At 33.6% G+C, this 19,390-nt stretch overlaps 1 protein-coding gene and 1 long non-coding RNA gene across 4 annotated transcripts in view; one reads left to right on the top strand and one right to left on the bottom strand.

The window, feature by feature from the left end:
• Positions 1-19,390, bottom strand: part of LOC126891733 (circadian locomoter output cycles protein kaput) — a 248,755-nt gene that overhangs the window by 83,977 nt on the left and 145,388 nt on the right. For all 3 annotated transcript variants that reach the window (XM_050661008.1, XM_050661009.1, XM_050661011.1), the window contains exon 6: positions 544-610. In XM_050661008.1, coding sequence (XP_050516965.1) covers positions 544-610 — 67 coding nt within the window. The remainder of the gene's footprint in view (positions 1-543; positions 611-19,390) is intronic.
• Positions 6,981-9,216, top strand: LOC126891735 (uncharacterized). The gene is made up of 2 exons (XR_007700526.1): positions 6,981-7,311; positions 7,441-9,216. It is a non-coding gene; the product is annotated as an uncharacterized LOC126891735 (long non-coding RNA).

The raw sequence follows: 19,390 nt of genomic DNA, 5'->3' as shown, positions 1-19,390 counted from the left end.
ATATTAAGCGATAACAATTAAATAATAAATTTAAAAATTACCGGTAAAAGTTGAATTAGTAACCGCTAGGAGCGACACCAGCGAAGCTCAGAGCGTATACCCTATTCTACGAACATATGCCTGTTTTGGATTACTTCTTCAACGAATATTTTACTGTGCAAAATAAGAAGAACGAAAGTAAATTGCAAATTACATTGTTGTTTATTGGAATAATTATTAGCGCCATTTACTTTCGTACTTCTTATGTTGCACAGTAAAATATTCGTTGTCAAAGTAATCCAAAACAGGCGTATGTTCGTAGAATGGCCCATATTTATAATGTATTAGGTATATAATACCCAAAAAACCCATTTGCAACCTGGCTGCTCAAGTGTCCCGACAAAAACCTTATTTCTCTGAACTATTTTATAAGCGAAACAATAACAAACATTCTCTGAAAGTCTGAAATATGGAGAGTGATTTATACTTTTATATTCGTTCAATTTAAAGTCTTATTACTGAAATCTTATTGCGTAACTGCTAGAGAAAAAATTTAATTCCTACCTCGTGTCTCCTTCGCCGGAATATCCACTGTATCGATTTTCGCCGTGAACGCAATCTTCGTCTGACCCTGAAAAAACGTAATAAATAAGATTTTGCCCCTGTTTCTACACATGTTACTGGAAGCGATAATTTCAGTGACATCAATTGGAAATTGGAAATTGGAAATTGGAAATTGGAAACAAATTTTTTAGACTAGCAAAAGCATCATTCTCTAACTTCACAAACATATCTGTGTACAGGGTGATTGATTAGTGGGTGTGTATATGTTTAATTTTAAGGGTGTATTATAAATTAACAAAATATTAATGGAAATAGAATATTTAACTTAAACTTTATTTAACCCTTAACTCCTGACGAGGATATTTCAGGACGTAGACTCTGATCTTGACCAGATATCTGGTAAGGCGACAATTCGTCGCCGGACGTGAATTTACAAAACCTATACTATTTCAGTCATGGGGGCGACTGAATTCGAGTAGGTACGCAGAATATTAGTTACTAGTGATGTTGACAAAGTAACTATTCGTTACAAAGTACTCGTTACTTACGAATACCTAAAGTAACGATTACTATACAGAGAGGCAAATCGTTACTTTGATTACTCTGATTACTTAGTTACTTCGTACCAATCGTATCAGAACGAGTAACGACTATTGTATATACTTTGATTACTCTGATTACTTCCTTACTTCATACCAATCGTATTAGAGCGAGTGACCACTATTGTATCTACTTTGATTACATTGATTACTCTGATTACTTCGTACCGATCGCACAGTATATAAAGGTTCCACAGTAAAACCACTCGTCTGTCGGCGCTTTGATCTCAAGGCGCTTTTGACCGGCAGTATGCAATTGGTAATTCACCAGTGGTAGATGCGGGTTTTCCCTGTTAAAATCCGTACGTTTCTATGCGACTTGCAATGCGAGAGTGGGGTAAAAGCGACTAAGAACATTGCGCCGTCGCCATGCGCGACTACAGATTTTACTTCCAATTTTTCGGAGAGTGGTTCTACTGTCCCTCTTTATACTGTGCCGATCGTAACAGAGCGAGTAACGACTATTTTATCTATTTTGATTACTTTGATTACTCTGATTACTTCGTACTTCGCGAAGGTCGTTATTATGTATATCGGAATACCAATGCAAAATATGTACCTACCTACTGAGAAATACGATTCTCGATATGATTACCGGTACTCAAAAGCAAAAGTAACAAAAGTAATCATAGTAATCAAATCGTTTTTATCCCTTAGACAGATTGGTGAAGGTCGCTGTTATATCGGAATACCTACCTACTGAGAAATACGATTCTCGATATGATTACCGGTACTCAAATACAAAAGTAACAAAAGTAAACATAGTAGTCAAATCATTTTTATCCCTTAACAGATCGGTGAAGGTCGTTGTTATATCGGAATACCTATACAAAATAGCTACCTACTGAGAAATACGATTCTAGATATGATTACCGGTACTCAAATACAAAAGTAACAAAAGTAATAATAGTAATCAAAGTAATGAATACTGTAAATGATTACTTTATACAAAATACCTACCTACTGAGAAATACGATTTTCGATATGATTGCCGGTACTCAAATACAAAAGTAACAAAAGTAATCATAGTAATCAATGTAACGAATACTGTAAATGAACTCGGGAAACTAAACTCGGGAAATTAAACTCGGGAAACATGCTTTACTACAAAGGTAATGAAGATAACACCAACAACGGAGTTGGTTTTATAATAAACAAGAGAATCGTTAGATACATACAATCCACCAAGGGTATATCAGACAGAGTAGCCTACATTATGCTTAAATTAAAAAGAACGTCGTTGAAAATTATACAGCTATACGCACCAACAAGCACATATAAAGATGAAGATATTGAAAACTTCTACGAAGAAATAACACTCGCTGTGGAAGAAAAGAAAACTAAATTGACGCTAATAATTGGAGACTTCAATGCCAAATTAGGGGTAAGAATAGACGAAGACGAACACACAATAGGACAATATGGATACGGCGAAAGAAATAATAGAGGACATACATTAATGAACTACTTGGAGGAAAGACAACTTTTTGCTATGAACTCGTTTTTTAACAAAAAACCGCAAAGAAAATGGACATGGATAAGTCCCAACGGCAATACTAAAAACGAAATAGATTACATCCTTACAACAGAAAAAGCCATCATCAAAGATGTTACAGTGCTGAATCGTTTCTCAACCGGTAGTGATCATAGACTTGTCAGAGCCAAACTCAGCATTAATATAGCCAATTCAAAACAAAAAAGAAAATGGAAAATAGATCGAAACTAGATATGGGAAAACTTAAGAAAGCAAAAGAGGAATATAAACAAAAAATAAGGGAAAGTATACCGGCCACTAGAGATTTGGAAAACAAAAATATCGATGAAATAAATCAGCTATTAACCGATACATTAGCAAAGGCGGGAAAAGAGGTAGCACAAACAAGAATAAAAAAGGAAAACTATATATCCCAGGAAACAAAAAACCTCATGAGCAAAAGAAAAACATTAATAGAACAAGATAAGAGAAACACAGTAGATTACAAAGAGGTAAACAAAGCTATCAGAAGGAACATCAAGGAAAGTCAAAGGAGAGTACAGGAAGAAAAAATAGAAAAAACCATTGAACAAAATAAAAATATGAAGTGCTTAAAACCACAGCTTGGAAGCATACAGATTAATAGTATAAAGAACAAAGAAGGCACAGAGACCAATAATATAGAAGAAATTATACAAATAACACAAGAATATTATAAAAACCTCTACAATACAAAACAGAAACCAACACAAGAAATCCTTAAGCAATTACAAATAAAAATAAAAAATGTCAATTCAAAGAGCACTCAAGGAGATGAAGAATAATAAATCACCAGGAAAAGACGGGATAACTGTAGAAATGCTAAAAAATGGTGGGAAAACAACTAGAGAAGTTTTGTACACACTTACGAATAAAATATTAATGACAAAACAAATATCCAACACTTGGAACGAAGCAGTAACATTGTTACTATTTAAGAAAGGAGATAAAAAGGATCTAAAGAATTACAGACCCATAACTTTACTAAATGTGATGTACAAACTATTAACCAAGATATTAACAAACAGATTAACAACTAAATTAGATGGATACCAGGCAAGAGAACAAGCCGGATTTAGAAAAAGCTTCAGTACAAGTGACCACCTTTTAACGATGAAGATATTAATCGAAAAAGCTAACGAATATCATATCCCGCTATATATGGCATTATTGACTTCGAAAAAGCATTTGATAGTGTGGAACACTGGGCAGTAAAGAATTCCCTACAAAACAGCAGAATAGACTACAGATATACCGACTTAATTACAAATATATATGATAAGGCAACAACAACTATCAAGCTAATGAAACAAACGGAGCCTATTAAAATAAACCGAGGAGTAAGACAAGGAGATACCATCTCGCCCAAGCTATTCAACCAAGCGCTAGAAGATGTGTTCAAACAACTGCACTGGGATGGTTTGGGTATAAACATAAACGGGCAATATCGGAATCACTTACGATATGCTGATGATATTGTATTAATAGCAGAAAGAAGTGAAGAATTACAAAGAATGATGGAAGAACTAGATAGAGAATCGACAAAGATAGGACTGAAGATAAATTACAGTAAAACAAAAACCATGACCAATCAACAAGAAGAACTAGTAATTACAGTGGCACAAACAAGAATAGAACAAGTAAAAGAATATATATATCTAGGACAAATCACTAGATTAAATAGAGAAAATCAGACCGAAGAAATAAAGAGAAGAATAAGGTTGGCCTGGGCATCATTCGGAAAACCGTTTTATATTCTAAAGAACAGAAAACACCCGCAATACCTAAAAACAAAAGTCTTCAATCAATGTATACTCCCTGTTTTAATATATGGCTCTCAGACATGGACGTTTACAAAAGAGAATATGGAAAAAATAGCAAAGACAGAAAGAGCCATGGAAAGACAAATGCTAACATTAAATTATCAGACAGGAAAAGAAACGAATGGATCCGTAACAAAACAAAAGTGAAAGACGTCTCTACCCAAGTAGCAAAGCTTAAATGGAAGTTCGCCGGACACACCCTACGGCAGAAGGATGAAAGATGGACTAAGATGGTAATACATTGGAGACCATGGAACCACAAACGAAAAAGGGGAAGGCCACAGATGCGATGGTCAGATGACCTGAAGAAACACACTGGGTCAAAATGGATGCAAATTGCCCAAGATAGAGAGGCATGGAAGAAGGAAGAGGAGGCCTATATCCAAGGATGGATGTTTAGGGCTGATTAGATAGATAGATAGACTTTAATCTTGAGACAAATTCATATTTTTTGACATCCCTCGTATACTATTGAAAAGCTTGATATCAGATGATTGCATCTTCGGTTTTAGACCATGCAGAACTTTTTATGAAGAATGTATAAGTTTTCCATATGGTTCCAACTTACAGGGATATACTGTATATATTCGCCCCTAATAGCACACGACGTCCAATGGACGTCCAAAATAGGTCCATTTTTGGTCCTAACGTCCATGGACTATAAATGGACGTCCTTTGGACGTCCCATGTTGGACGTCCTTCGGAAGGAATAAATATGGACGTCCTTTGGACGTCCGACGTTGGACGTCCTTCGGACGGAATAAAAATGGACGTCCTTTGGACGTCCGACGTTGGACGTCCTTCGGAAGGAATAAATATGGACGTCCTTTGGACGTCCGACGTTGGACGTCCTTCGGACGGAATAAAAATGGACGTCCTTTGGACGTCCGACGTTGGACGTCCTTCGGAAGGAATAAATATGGACGTCCGACGTTGGACGTCCTTCGGAAGGAATAAATATGGACGTCCTTTGGACGTCCGACGTTGGACATTCTTCGGACGGAATAAAAATGGACGTCCTTTGGACGTCCGACGTTGGACGTCCTTCGGATGGAATAAATATGGACGTATATATACTGGACGAAATACGGACAATTTATGAACGCTTCTATTGGACACATTATACCAATTACGGGATCAAATAGCAAAATAATTCAATAAAATATTAACTTATTTACGTTAATGAAATACAGTAAAACCTGTCAGTAACGGACACCTGCCAAAATTGGTCACATGTACTAACGGCCAGTTTAAAAATTCCCCAAACCATATCTAGACTACAAAAACTGGCAATACCGGACACCTTTCTATATCGGCCAATAGTTTTTTCATTTTTAGTGGCCGTTACTGTAAATGGTTTGGGGAATTTTTAAACTGGCCGTTAGTCAGGGACGTCATTTGATAGGGGGCAGAGGGGCATTTGCCCCCCCCCCCTAACCCTGAAAATTACTGAAATTTACAAAAAATAGATCAATTTTGTATTATGTTTGCATATAAATGTATTGTATATATAATGCTTGCCCCCCCTATCAAAATTTCAAATGACGCTCCTGCCGTTAGTACAGGTGGCCTATGTTGGCAAGTGGCCGGAAACACAGGTTTTGCTTTAGTTTCCCTAATAGCACACGACGTCCTTTGGACGTCCAAAATAGGTCCATTTTTGGTCCTAACGTCCATGGACTATAAACGGACGTCCCATGTTGGACGTCCTTCGGAAGGAATAAAAATGGACGTCCTTTGGACGTCCGACGTTGAACGTCCTTTGGACGTCCATACTGGACGAAATACGGACGTTTTATGAACGCTTATATTGGACACATTATACCAATTACGGGATCAAATAGCAAAATAATTCAATAAAATATTAACTTGCGTTAACTTTACGTTAATGAAATACAGTCAAACCTGTCACTAACGGCCACTAAAATGAAAGAACTATTGGCCGATATAGAAAAGTGGTCGTTATTGCCAGTTTTTGTAGCCTAGATATACAGTACATTCTGTGTTACTGGCCACCTGTACTAACGGCCAGTTTAAAAATTCCCCAAACCAATTATATCTAGACTACAAAAACTGGCAATACTGGTCACCTTTCTATATCATCCAATAGCTTTTTCATTTTTAGCGGCCGTTACTGACAGGTTTTACTGTAATTAGTGTGGGGAATTTTTAAACTGGCCGTTAGTACAGGTGGCCGGTGTTGGCAGGGGGCCGGTAACACAAGTTTTACTGTAGTTTAAATCGAAAAGATTAAATCTTAATTCAAAATTGTATATTAAATTATTACAATTATAAACTATATAGTTTAATATCCAAAACATGTTTTGATTTCATGTAATGTAATGAAAATCTTATTTGTAAATTATTGGTTACAATGTTTAACAACAGGAAATATTCAAGAATAAATAAAATAAAAGTTTCCCCTAACAACAAAACATTCCAGGAATTCTACTATCAAAGTTCTATTCCGTGAACATCTGATTAAATTATGGCTGGAAAGTTACCACAAGATATTCTATGAAAAGAGTACAATGTCCTCCTGGAGGGGTAAAATTTTCCATACTCTAAAGAGAGGCCATTTACTATTCAATTTGCGTTCATTTTCAAATTTGCCGCGCGAGTATCTATGTAGCGTCGCGTGGTCATTGGTCATCAAGTCATCTTATTTCATTTTCATCATAAGATAACCTAAAAATTTAGTAAAAATTTTGATTAGAAAAAAATGCATCGATAAGGGGGTGAAAAATGGAAATTAGTGGCTTTTTTTTGCTGTACTCAACTGTACTGTTTAGTATGCTAGTTTTGGCTATGGCTGGATCTCTTAAACAATTATGTAAGTATTATAAAATCCGTTTTCAATTTTCTTTATGAAACGAATCATTTATGCATGTATTACCTGTAAATATTTTGATTTTTAATTGTAAAGAATAGAAAAATTACCGTTCATTTTAATTTTTTTTAGAATCAGCTGAAAGTGGTCTACAAAAAACCAGATATAACCAAAATAAAGATATAAAAAGTGTATTGGCTAATTGGAAGAAACTCAACATTGTCCATGCATAATAAGTTATTACTTTATAAACAAATATTAAGACCTAGGAATGGAACCTGGATATAATCATCAAGAAGATAGCAGGAATCCCGACAAACAACAGGAAATCCAGCTCCTCGATACTACTGGGCAAACTAGAAGATTGAAGAGGACAAAGCCTTTTGAACTAGTTTGAGTGATAGGTGATAGTGAAAAGCAGAGCATAGTGCGTGATGTGGCTGTGTATGTTAGAATAGTGCACGATCTTGTTAGATTAGATAAGAGACGCTATCGGGTAAGCTCTTCATTTTAAGAAACAGTAGTAATTTAGGTTAAATTAAAATTGCTCATTGGTCAGTTATGACCAGATTGCTTTTTTTTATGTTTGACAAAAAGGGTGTAAGTCAGAATTGCACATTGCTAATGTTTTGATGATTTCTGGACCAGCAAAAAACTGTTGTAGACGTAAACTGTATGTACCAATAAAAAGAGCCGATTTTTCTGGTCCAGAAATCATCAAAACATTATCGATGTGCATTTCTGACTTAAGCCCTTTTTCCCAAACATCAGAGAATTGCAATGTACAAATTCTCCTATCTGATTTTTCATGAATTTTGTAGGAGACGAAAAACCATTTTTAGGATCATCTCCTGCTTTCACATGTAAATTTTGACATGTCTTGTAGTAAATAGATAGATTTACTACAAAACATGTCAAAAAATATATGAAAACAGGAGGTGACCATAAAAAAAGTTTTTAGTCTCTCTTAAAAAAACTCATGAAAAAACAAATCGGAGGTATGTCACATCAGTGACTATATCCAGGGAATGTCTAAAAAATATACTTTGATGTCCCAAGAACCAAATATAACCTTTATATATATATACAGGGTGTAACAAAAATACAGGTCATAAATTTAATCACATATCCTGGGACCAAAAATAGTTTGATTGGACCTAACTTACCTTAGTACAAATGTGCACAAAAGAAAAGTTACAGCCCTTTGAAGTTATATATTAATAGCACCAAGGGCCTTAGAGGCCCATGGCTTGAAAAGTTTGTTTTTTTCTTCATTTTCACGTTTCTTTATGTACTGAGATCTTCTCTGGCTTGATATGTGATTTTTCTCCATTCCTTCCTCTTATTCATTTTTCTTTTCTGACCCTGTAACACCATTCTTTCCAAATCTTTTTCGACCTCTTGCTTCCATCTATTTTCCGGTCTTCCTCTTCTCTTTCTTGAAGCTATAGTGTAGTTTAGTACCCTTTTCGGAGTCCTCGTTTTTGGCATCCTTTCAATGTGACCTCGTGATCTAAGTCTCTGTGCCTTTATCACTCATTTGAAGTTACAAAATGAAAAGTGATTTTTTCCAATGTATCGAAAACAATGTGCTTTTGTGCACGTTTCAATTTAATTATTATTGTAGTACCTACCATTTAAACAATGTTTTAAAAACTTTTTTGCCTCTTATTGCTTTTTCAAAAAGTCAATTTTTATCGAAATATTTTGAATATTTGTCAAATCCACCACATATTTGTATATGGTTAAGTACGATTATGGAGACTTGGTAATAATATGCAAACTTATTTATGCTTTACATTTTTAGGTATATTTTGAACCATATTAAAAAAGAAGCCAGACTCGATAAAACGTGCCTTATCGAAAAAATACAAAGAGGCAAAAAAGTTTTGAAAACACTCTGTTTAACTAATGGTAGCTCAGTAATAGTTTAATTGGAACATACACAAACATTTGGGGGGTTTAAAGGAACAAAACCCCCATAAAATTTTTACGTGGACATATTAAAAAAGAAGTCGCAACTCGATAAAAACTGCCTTATCTGAAAAATACTAAGAAACAAAAATATTGAATTTAACTAATGGTACCACAATAATAAAATTGAATTGGAACATACACAAAAGTTTGGGAGGATTTAAGGGATCAAAACCCCCATAAAATTTTTATGGGGTGCACAAATTTCACCATAATTTTTCTTTAAGATATTCCTGCCATAATAATGCCACATGTCACATGTCCATTTTCAATAAAAAATCGCTAATAGTTTTCGATATAATCGAAAAAATCAATTTTCATTTTGTAATTTCAAAGGGCTGTAACTTTTTTTATGTGCATATTTGTACAAGGTAAGTTAGGTTCATTTGAACTATTTTTGGTCCCAGAATATGTGATTTAATTTATGACCTGTATTTTTGTTACACCCTGTAAATACAGCCCATTACGCACCACCTTAAAAATTGGGCATTTTTGATGTCTCGAATTTCCTAAACCTGTTGTTGCATCTAAGTGATTTTTTTATAATATTCTAGCCTAGGCCCTAGAATATGTTACCTCCTTATGCTTGTCATGCACAGGGAGCTATACTGTAATATATATTATATCACATTACTATAGAGAGCGATATGATATAATATACATATATTACAGCATAGCTCCCTGTGCATGACAAGCTTAAGGAGGTAACCTATAGCCTAGGCTATAATATTATAAAAACATCACTTAGATGGGACAACAGGTTTAGGAAATACGAGACATCAAATATACCCCATATTTAAGGTGGTGCGTTAATTTCTTGGAGAAGTGTATTGTAATTTAATGTAAATAATGTAATATCCAATAATTGTAATTTGATATAAGATGAAATATAAGTTCCTTAAAAAATATATTTTTTATTTCCCACAATACATTCTCCACAGGTCTAAATATCGTCTCTAGACGTCCACCGAATGACCTTCCAGGACGTTAGATGGATGTTCAGCAGCAAGACATTGGACCAAACTGGGACATCCTATGAATGCCCAAATGACGTCCACCGAACGTCCCCTCCGATGTTAGGTGGACCTCCATTGGACGTTTGGCAACTTGGCCTTTGGACCAAAATTGGACGTCCTGTTAAGGTCCAATTCACGTCCCCTAGGACGTCCGATTAAGGTCCAATTTACGTCCGATTAAGGTCCAATTTACGTCCGATTAAGGTCCAATTTACGTCCGATTAAGGTCCAATTTACGTCCGATTAAGGTCCAATTTACGTCCGATTAAGGTCCAATTTACGTCCTAATAAGGTCCAATTTATGTCCGATTAAGGTCCAATTTACGTCCGATTAAGGTCCAATTTACGTCCGATTAGGGTCCAATTTACGTCCCCTAGGACGTCCGATTAAGGTCCAATTTATGTCCGATTAAGGTCCAATTTACGTCCGATTAAGGTCCAATTTACGTCCGATTAAGGTCCAATTTACGTCCCCTAGGACGTCCGATTAAGGTCCAATTTACGTCCGATTAAGTTCCAATATACGTCCCCTCGGACCTTAGATGGACGTCCAATGGACGTTCGGTAGCGCGACATTTGGACCAAAATAGGACGTATAAAGGACGTTCCTCGGACGAAAACGGACGTCCAAAGGACGTCCCTAAAGTCCGTGAAGGACGTCCAATGGACGTCCATTGGACGTCCTTGTGCTATTAGTTACGAACTGTCGCCGTTACGAAGTGTCGCTGTTACGAACTGTCGCCGTTACGAGTTGTCCGTTACCACTTGTTCGGTTAGCGAATTTACAAAACCTATACTATTTCAGTCATGGGGGCGACTGAATTCGAGTAGGTTTTGTATGCAGAATATTATATACATATCCTATGCTATTTCGGTCCAGAAATTAACTGTATCGGTGTAGGATTTGTAAGCGAAATTTTTTATTATCATTGAGCAAATGTCTATCCTGTTTCAGTCATGTAAGTAAAACTAATCAAATATTTACTAAGTGGATTTATTATTGTATCATAAAATTTAGATAAGTTTTAAAAATTAAAATTAATAATATATATTTGGATAATATTAAAAATTAAAAACCAATGAATAATTACTAATGTACGCGCGTACATTAGTAATTATTCATTGGTTTTTAATTTTTAATATTATCCAAATATATATTATTAATTTTAATTTTTAAAACTTATCTAAATTTTATGATACAATAATAAATCCACTTAGTAAATATTTGATTAGTTTTACTTACATGACTGAAACAGGATAGACATTTGCTCAATGATAATAAAAAATTTCGCTTACAAATCCTACACCGATACAGTTAATTTCTGGACCGAAATAGCATAGGATATGTATATAATATTCTGCATACAAAACCTACTCGAATTCAGTCGCCCCCATGACTGAAATAGTATAGGTTTTGTAAATTCGCTAACCGAACAAGTGGTAACGGACAACTCGTAACGGCGACAGTTCGTAACAGCGACACTTCGTAACGGCGACAGTTCGTAACTATACAAATTCCTAACGGACATTTCGTAACGTCAAAATGGAATTATTCTGTTTATTTTTGCTAACGTGGAAACTAACTGTTATTACAGTTATAATTTAAATTATATTTTTCAATTTAATGTCCGACTGGTATATTTAATGACATGATTTCGAAGTCAGTTAAGTATGATATAATGCCCTAGGGCGTTTATTTGTAAAATAACGTCCTAGGGCATTAAATTTAAATAATTAGTTAAATACTGTTAAGTTGACAAATAACAACCTAAGTAAAACTATGGTTACCACAATTACGTTACGACTATTGCTGGTGAATGTACTTATTTGAAAACTTATTAATTCAAAATTCATTCAAATTCAAATTTTTTGCATATAAAGAAGAATTTAGTCGGGCATTAAACGTTGAAGGCACCACGGGTATTATAGATACTAACGCTTTCGGTCAACGTATATCCCTCGGACCAAAGACCCTCGGTATATACACCATTGACCTAAAGCGTTATTATCGTTATATACCCTTGGTACCTTAATAACTATAAGAGAATCAGTACCGGGATAAACATGTTTAACACATTTTATATTATGTGTTTTAGAATATAATAAAAGTCTTTAAACACAAAGAAATATTTAAACATATACAAACTTTTAACAATATTTTTAAAAGTTGATCCCTCTTTTTGTTCCTTAAATTTACATATTATTATACCTAGACAAAGAAATAACGAAGTAATTCGTGAAATCTTAAAGCCGACAACCGTCTTTAGACATTCCCAAATTTTTGTAGTAAGTAAGTCAACATTTTGTAAAGGAAAGATTATAATTACCTGTTATGATATTTCCGTCTTCTAACCATATTAACAGTCAGTTTCCTCGTTAAAAAATATACAGAATAATTCAATTTGTACGTTACGAATTGTCCGTTGCGAATTTGTATAGTTACGAACTGTCGCCGTTACGAAGTGTCGCCGTTACGAACTGTCGCTGTTACGAATAGTCCGTTACCATTTGTCCGGTTACGAATTGTCGCGGTACGAGATTTCATGGAACCAGACTCTGACTAGTGGTATGTCATAACGTAGTCTATTCTCCTTTGTTTTCAATATGAATTTGTCTTATATCACTGTATTTGTTTTTACATCAACTATGCAATGATTCTTAACACTGCTGTAGAATAAAATACTGGTCCAAATAAAATAAACTTTATTGTTTCAAGAAAATTATGTGCGCATGCATAATATTAAAAAATGGTGGAGGTTCTTACAATATCCTTTATAAACTGAATTACAAAAAAAATGACTATACGATAGCTTAGTGTGAAAACCTCGTATCTCATTAAATTACAATTTTACAGGAGAGGCAAAAAACTGATTTTCTGCATAATATAACCTAAAAATAAAAATTACCGTTACATATTTTTAATTCGAGCACATTGAGACAAATATCTGATATTGGCCCAGAGCTAAAAGTGTTAAATGTTGCTATTAAATTGGAAATACAAAAATATTAACTATGAAAAACACGTAAATATCCTTGCAGTATATAATGCCTTTGCCCAAGTAACTATGATAATCTCGTATATCTGGATATACGTGTTTCTCATCTAAAATGAGGTTGTATTTATTATTATTTACGAGGTTTTCATTTTTCATAGCTTATTGCACACCTCATTAGTACTAAGTTGATACAGTACTAATCTTTTGATTTAAAGTTCATAAAATGTTTCTATATGCCTGACTACCTTTTATTGTTCACAAAAAACATTTCTATCTATACAGTGCCGGATTAACCATTAGGCGGACTAGGCGGCCGCGTCCTACACAAATGCATTAATTAATATTGAATTATTTAAGCAGTAATTTAAAAAAAATTAAAATGTTAAAAAAATCAAATAGGGCTAACTGGGACAAAAAAAAAAGAGAATGGTTAATTTATGATTTCCAGTCAAACTCAGTTTTTTGCTTTGTCTTCTGTCAAATATCAGGAAAATACAACCGACTTCATGACAAATTAAGCAGTTATCTTCAAAGGCATTTTTATATTCCATATTCTAATCATTCCTTCAATTTGGTAATCAATTTTGCAAGCAAATTTTGCGTAGAAGCTGGTAATTATTTTGGTATGGCACGTTTTTTTTTTAATTTCTATCTACCGATGGGCCTTATAGTCCATTCACTCATGGTAAAATATTGCAAAACCTCCGGATTTTAAAGAACCTTTGGATTTGAAACAAGAGCTTGAATTGACATGATATTTGGTATAAGCATAGCTAACATGTCAAAGAAAAAAGTGATACTGTGGCAATATGTGTTTTTGCTCTACGGTTGAGTCCAACCCTTCTCGGGGGGTGAATACTGTCAAAATACGTCTGGAAGTGGATAAGCTGACTAATTCTAAGCAACTTTTGTTTAATAGAGTTTTTTCATCAAGTTAATACATTTCGAGTTATTTGCAAGTGAATATCTTCATTTTTCAAGAAAAAAAAACACGTTTTAGACGGTTTTTCGCAAATAACTCAAAAAGTAAGTATTTTATCGAAAAAATATTCTTAGCAAAAATATAGCTTTTCAAAAATTGAAAAAATGGTGTATGCGTGCACTCTGTAGACCCAGTAGAAGCAGAGTTATAGCTAATAAAAAGTAGGTTATTATTCGTCAAATTCCAAATCGAATATTTCAACGTAAAATAATCAAAAAATGAATCACTTTCCATGGAAAACTCATCATAACTTGTTTAAATGTTCAAAAAAGTATTATTCTTGATCTTTAAAAAAAATTATAGCTTAAAAGTAAGCAAGATGCGCTCAGAATAAAGATGATCCCATTTTTGGGTAAAAAAAAACTGGTGAAAGTAACCGCCTAATTACCATCTCAAATGAAATTAATCCTTACCTCTTCACAAGCTACTTTACTTATATATTGTTTATATGCTCAGTAAGTTTTATCGGTATAAAGTTCTTATTCATAAAAGGGCTGTAGTAGAAAGGGCTTGGACAAGTCACTAATCACGAGTGTATGTAATTTTTTTTATTTGGCTTAATGCCTCCACAACTAATGGCCATTGGCATGGTTCACTGGATTTTTCCAATCAGGTACCTAGTGTAATGGGTAGTGTGTGTGTTGAGTAAGTGTCTTGTTACTTAGCACAGTCGTCATTGTTTTTGCAAAGAAACGCTAATTGTATCCGAACGTCTGCGGTCCCTCCGGTGAGTACCGATCCCACAAGGATAGAAACTATTTTCATTTATTTATTTTTAATAAATGAAAAATTCTCTACCCAGGGTATGCAAATTTTGAACAGTCATATCTTAACCAATTTTTATCTTCCAAAAAAGCAAAAATCTGAAATATTTAGAAAAGCATAACCTACATTTTTTTACTCTTTAAGATTTTTTGTACCACTAATAATTTTTAGTTAATTTAAAAAAGATTTTTTTTCAAACTTCCAAAAAATGTGTTTTACTTTAAATCGCAATGTTTTGAAATATAAGCACTGTGAACCGCTGAAACACTTTAAAAAAGTTGTGATGACTTTTCACCGAAAAGTGCTTCATTTTTTTGGTTATTTACGTTGAAATATTTGATTTGGAATTTGTCGAATAAGAATCTACTTTTCATTAGCTCCAGTTCTGCTTACACTGGATCTACATACTTCATACATACACTATTTTTTTAAATTTTGTATACGTTATATTTTTTCTAAGAATATTTTTTCGACAAAATACTTAATTTTGGAGTTATTTGCGAAAAACCGTCCAAAAACGTGTTTGTCCTTTTGTAAACGTTAATGTGCTGTCCTTTTTTTTTTCTTAAATATACTTGCTGGAATGGCACGTAGTCATTAAGGTATGTCTTCTAGAGGTAGAAGCCAAATTCGTCCACTCTTATCCATGTTACATTATCACGAAAATTAACCTTTTCATTTAAACTGTTTGTTTGCTTTTTACATAAATAGAGGTTCATCATCAGATCTTCAAAGTCGTAGAAAAAATTCTCCATATTTACACATTTCACATGGATAAAGGTATTATGTCCAAAGTAAGGTATGAAGAAAAATGGCCAGTAGTATTAGAGAGACTGTTATTGAAATACTTGGGAAAACGTCAGGAAAAAATTTGAGGATAAAGAGACTTGGTGGTGGTCAAACGAAGTACAAGGAAAAATAAAAGAGAAGAGAAAATTATATAAAAAGTGGCAAGAAACCAGATCCGACACAGATCTTCAAAACTATATGGTGGCGAAAAAGGAAGCGAAAGTAGCAGTAGCAAAAGCCAAAGCAGAAACGCATCATTATAAGGCAGTTGATGGAAAAATACAGGAGTAAAGAAACAAACGATCATAATATGGTATTCGTTGATCTTGAGAAAGCATATGTATAAGATATATTTTACGTATATTGAGTATTTCTTGGTAGAGTTCCTCGAGAGATTCTGTGGTGGGCACTCAATAAGAAAGGAGTCCTTGGTGAATATCTAAAGATTGTGAGGGATATGTATGAGGGAGTAACGACTAGTGTTAGGACAGGTGTGGGAGAGACTGATAAATTTCACGTGAAAGTAGGATTTCACCAAGGCTCTGTGCTTAGTCCGTATTTATTCTCATTAGTTTTGGACCAGATAACAGCGAAATTAGAGGGTAACATTCCATGGTGCTTAATGTATGCTGATGATGTCGTGTTAGTAGGAAATAGTGAAAGAGACTTAGAACAAAAACTGGAACAGTGGAGGCAAGCTCTGGAGGAAAAAGGTTTAAAACTTAGTAGGACAATAACAGAGTATTTGGAATGTTCATTTAAAGATGGAGTTACTACAAATAAAATGGTATCTTTGGATGGTGAACTGATTGTGAAAAGCAATAGTTTTAAGTACCTGGGATCGGTATTACAGAGTAATGGAGAAATAGATAAAGATGCATGCAGTAGAATTAGGGCTGGATGGATGAAGTGGAAAGAAGCGAGTGGTATGTTGTGAGAGAAAAATTCCAATGAAGCTGAAGGGAAAATTCTATAAAACAGCCATAAGACTGGCTATGATGTACGGAACTGAATGTTGGGCAGCGAAAAAGAAAGAGGAACAGCGAATGTATGTGGCGGAAATGAGAATGCTTAGATGGATGAGTGGAGTGACAAAGAAGGATAAAATTAGAAATGAGTATATTAGGGGAAGTATAGGTGTGGCACCAATTGATGCCAAAATGAGAGAGCATAGGTGAAGATGGTTTGGTCATGTTAAACGTCGAGACGTTAATCACCCAATACGAAGAATAGCTGAAGTGCAGATTCCTGGAAGGAGTAGGAAAGAAAGACCAACGAAGATCTGGGGGGGGGGGAGACGATAAGGCAGGACATGTTGGTAAAGGGGATTAAAATTGATATGACCCAAGATAGAATTGTGTGGAGAAATGCAATTAGGGAAGCCGACCCCGCATCGGGATAAGGCAAAGAGAATGATGATGAAAGGTATTATGTTCAAACGCGATTTTGGACATAATACCTTTATCCACTAGAATTTCGAGAATCTAGTGTGACATATTGCTTTAATAACCTCCCTATTATTTTTATTTAGCTAAAAATAGGTTATTTTAAAATTTAAAAAGTTAAACAGCATACTAGAAGAACAAAATCCTAATAAAACAATTTTTTCAAAAAATGTGACATATTATATGACCTTTATCCATTTAGGTCTTCAATTGTAAATGAATCCAATATACATATATAATATTTTTTAACTTGACATGACACAAGAAAACTGTTTCAATGTTTATTTTATATTTCTATATTTCTTTGATATCACGCAGTATATTATAACAAAATCTTAAACATTTTTTTAAGGAAGAAAACGTTTTCGTAAATATGATAATAAGCCCCTTGTTTTTTTATAAAAAAAGTTGACAAAAGAAAAATTATTTAATACACGTGCTCGTGCAGAGAATGCAATAATTTTCATAAAGCGACGTCCTTCATTTCTTCAAGAAATCAAGTCAAGAGTAAAATGCAAATATAAATTAAATAACACGTGTATTATATCATAGGTTATACAGTGTGGTTAGTTCAGTCGTTCACTCACGAATATAGACTGCTGGAGAATCAGTAATATTGTAAAGTATATTAAAAAAACAGAATTCAATAGGTACTTGGAACTATACTCAAAAGGAAGTTGGTTCTGAAATATTAGTAGATATGTTAATATATTTGTACAAATATTATCGACCGTACTGTGTTAAATAGTAATGTTTGAATAACGGCAATTCGGTCAGTTGAAAGAAAACTCTATTTGTTTTAAGTCTCAATATTTCGTCACTATTTGGTGACTTCTTCAGGAGAAAACTGCAAATTTATTAATATTAGACATGGACAAACTTAAATATTTCGATACTTACAACTATAAGAGTAAAAATTTAAATTTCTTTAACATTATTTTGAAAATTGATTTAGAAAATGACAGATTTTATTTTGACTTATTGGAGAGTTATGGTAACTGCAATATATTTTATATTAATAGAATGTTATCTGATATATACAATTTTTAGTGAATAGGTCAAAGTAAAAAAGGAAATTATACATTTACGAAATTTTAAGGTGGAAAGGTAATAGTAGAAAACTAAGAAAGGACCTAGAGTAAGTTAAATTGATTTATAAAATGTAATTGATGGTACTTCATGAGTTAGTGTAAGACTGGTATTTAGAAATTTAAATAAAATTGAGGTAGATTAACTATTAGAAGATAAATTGGGTAATTTGTTTATTTAAATGTTATGTATTAGTTAGAATATTAGTTATAATATATAATATATATATATATATATATATTATAATATATATAATATCAGTTACCATAACTCCCCAATAAGTCAAAATAAAATCTGTCATTTTCTAAATCAATTTTCAAAATAATGTTAAAGAAATTAAAATTTTTACTCTTATAGTTGTAAGTATCGAAATATTTAAGTTTGTCCATGTCTAATATTAATAAATTTGCAGTTTTCTCCTGAAGAAGTCACCAAATAGTGACGAAATATTGAGACTTAAAACAAATAGAGTTTTAAACTAAAAAGGGGTAGTTCCCTGGATTGGCTGTATACCTTATAGTTAAACAAACTGGAACATGAAGTAAAAACCACTTCTATGTAAAAGGTATATTTACTAAAAATTTTTAGAATCCCAATGGATTCAATAAAATGAGTTCATCAGAACGTTTTCAAACCTATCGGTCCATCATCAGTGATCTAAAATCAAATAAGTAATCCCACTATTAAAATTAAAAAGATGGTTGAAATTGTGAAAGTTAAAAAATGTGGTTATGATTACTTACTTGAATACTTGCAAAATAGCCCCAGAACCAAACAATGGTTGTGATTATAAATAAATCTACATTATGTTGAAATAAATTTAAAATGGCTAAACGCCGATGTTAAAGGATTAAACCTCTGGGAACATGGTGAAACTCTACCCGAGGACCCAATCAACCATCTTCGGTCAACGATGACTACTAAGTGTCAAAGCTATGTAAGGAAATGCTTGATGTGACATTGACAGTTAAGGAAGAAGGTAGTCGATTTTCTAGGAATTTTAAAAAACAAAGTCATGATCCAGAA

The sequence above is a fragment of the Diabrotica virgifera genome, chromosome 9, assembly GCF_917563875.1.
Source record: "Diabrotica virgifera virgifera chromosome 9, PGI_DIABVI_V3a".
Lineage (NCBI taxonomy): Eukaryota > Metazoa > Arthropoda > Insecta > Coleoptera > Chrysomelidae > Diabrotica > Diabrotica virgifera.
The sequence above is the reverse complement of the archived record's forward strand: the minus strand, read 5'-3'. Positions and strand labels throughout refer to the sequence as shown.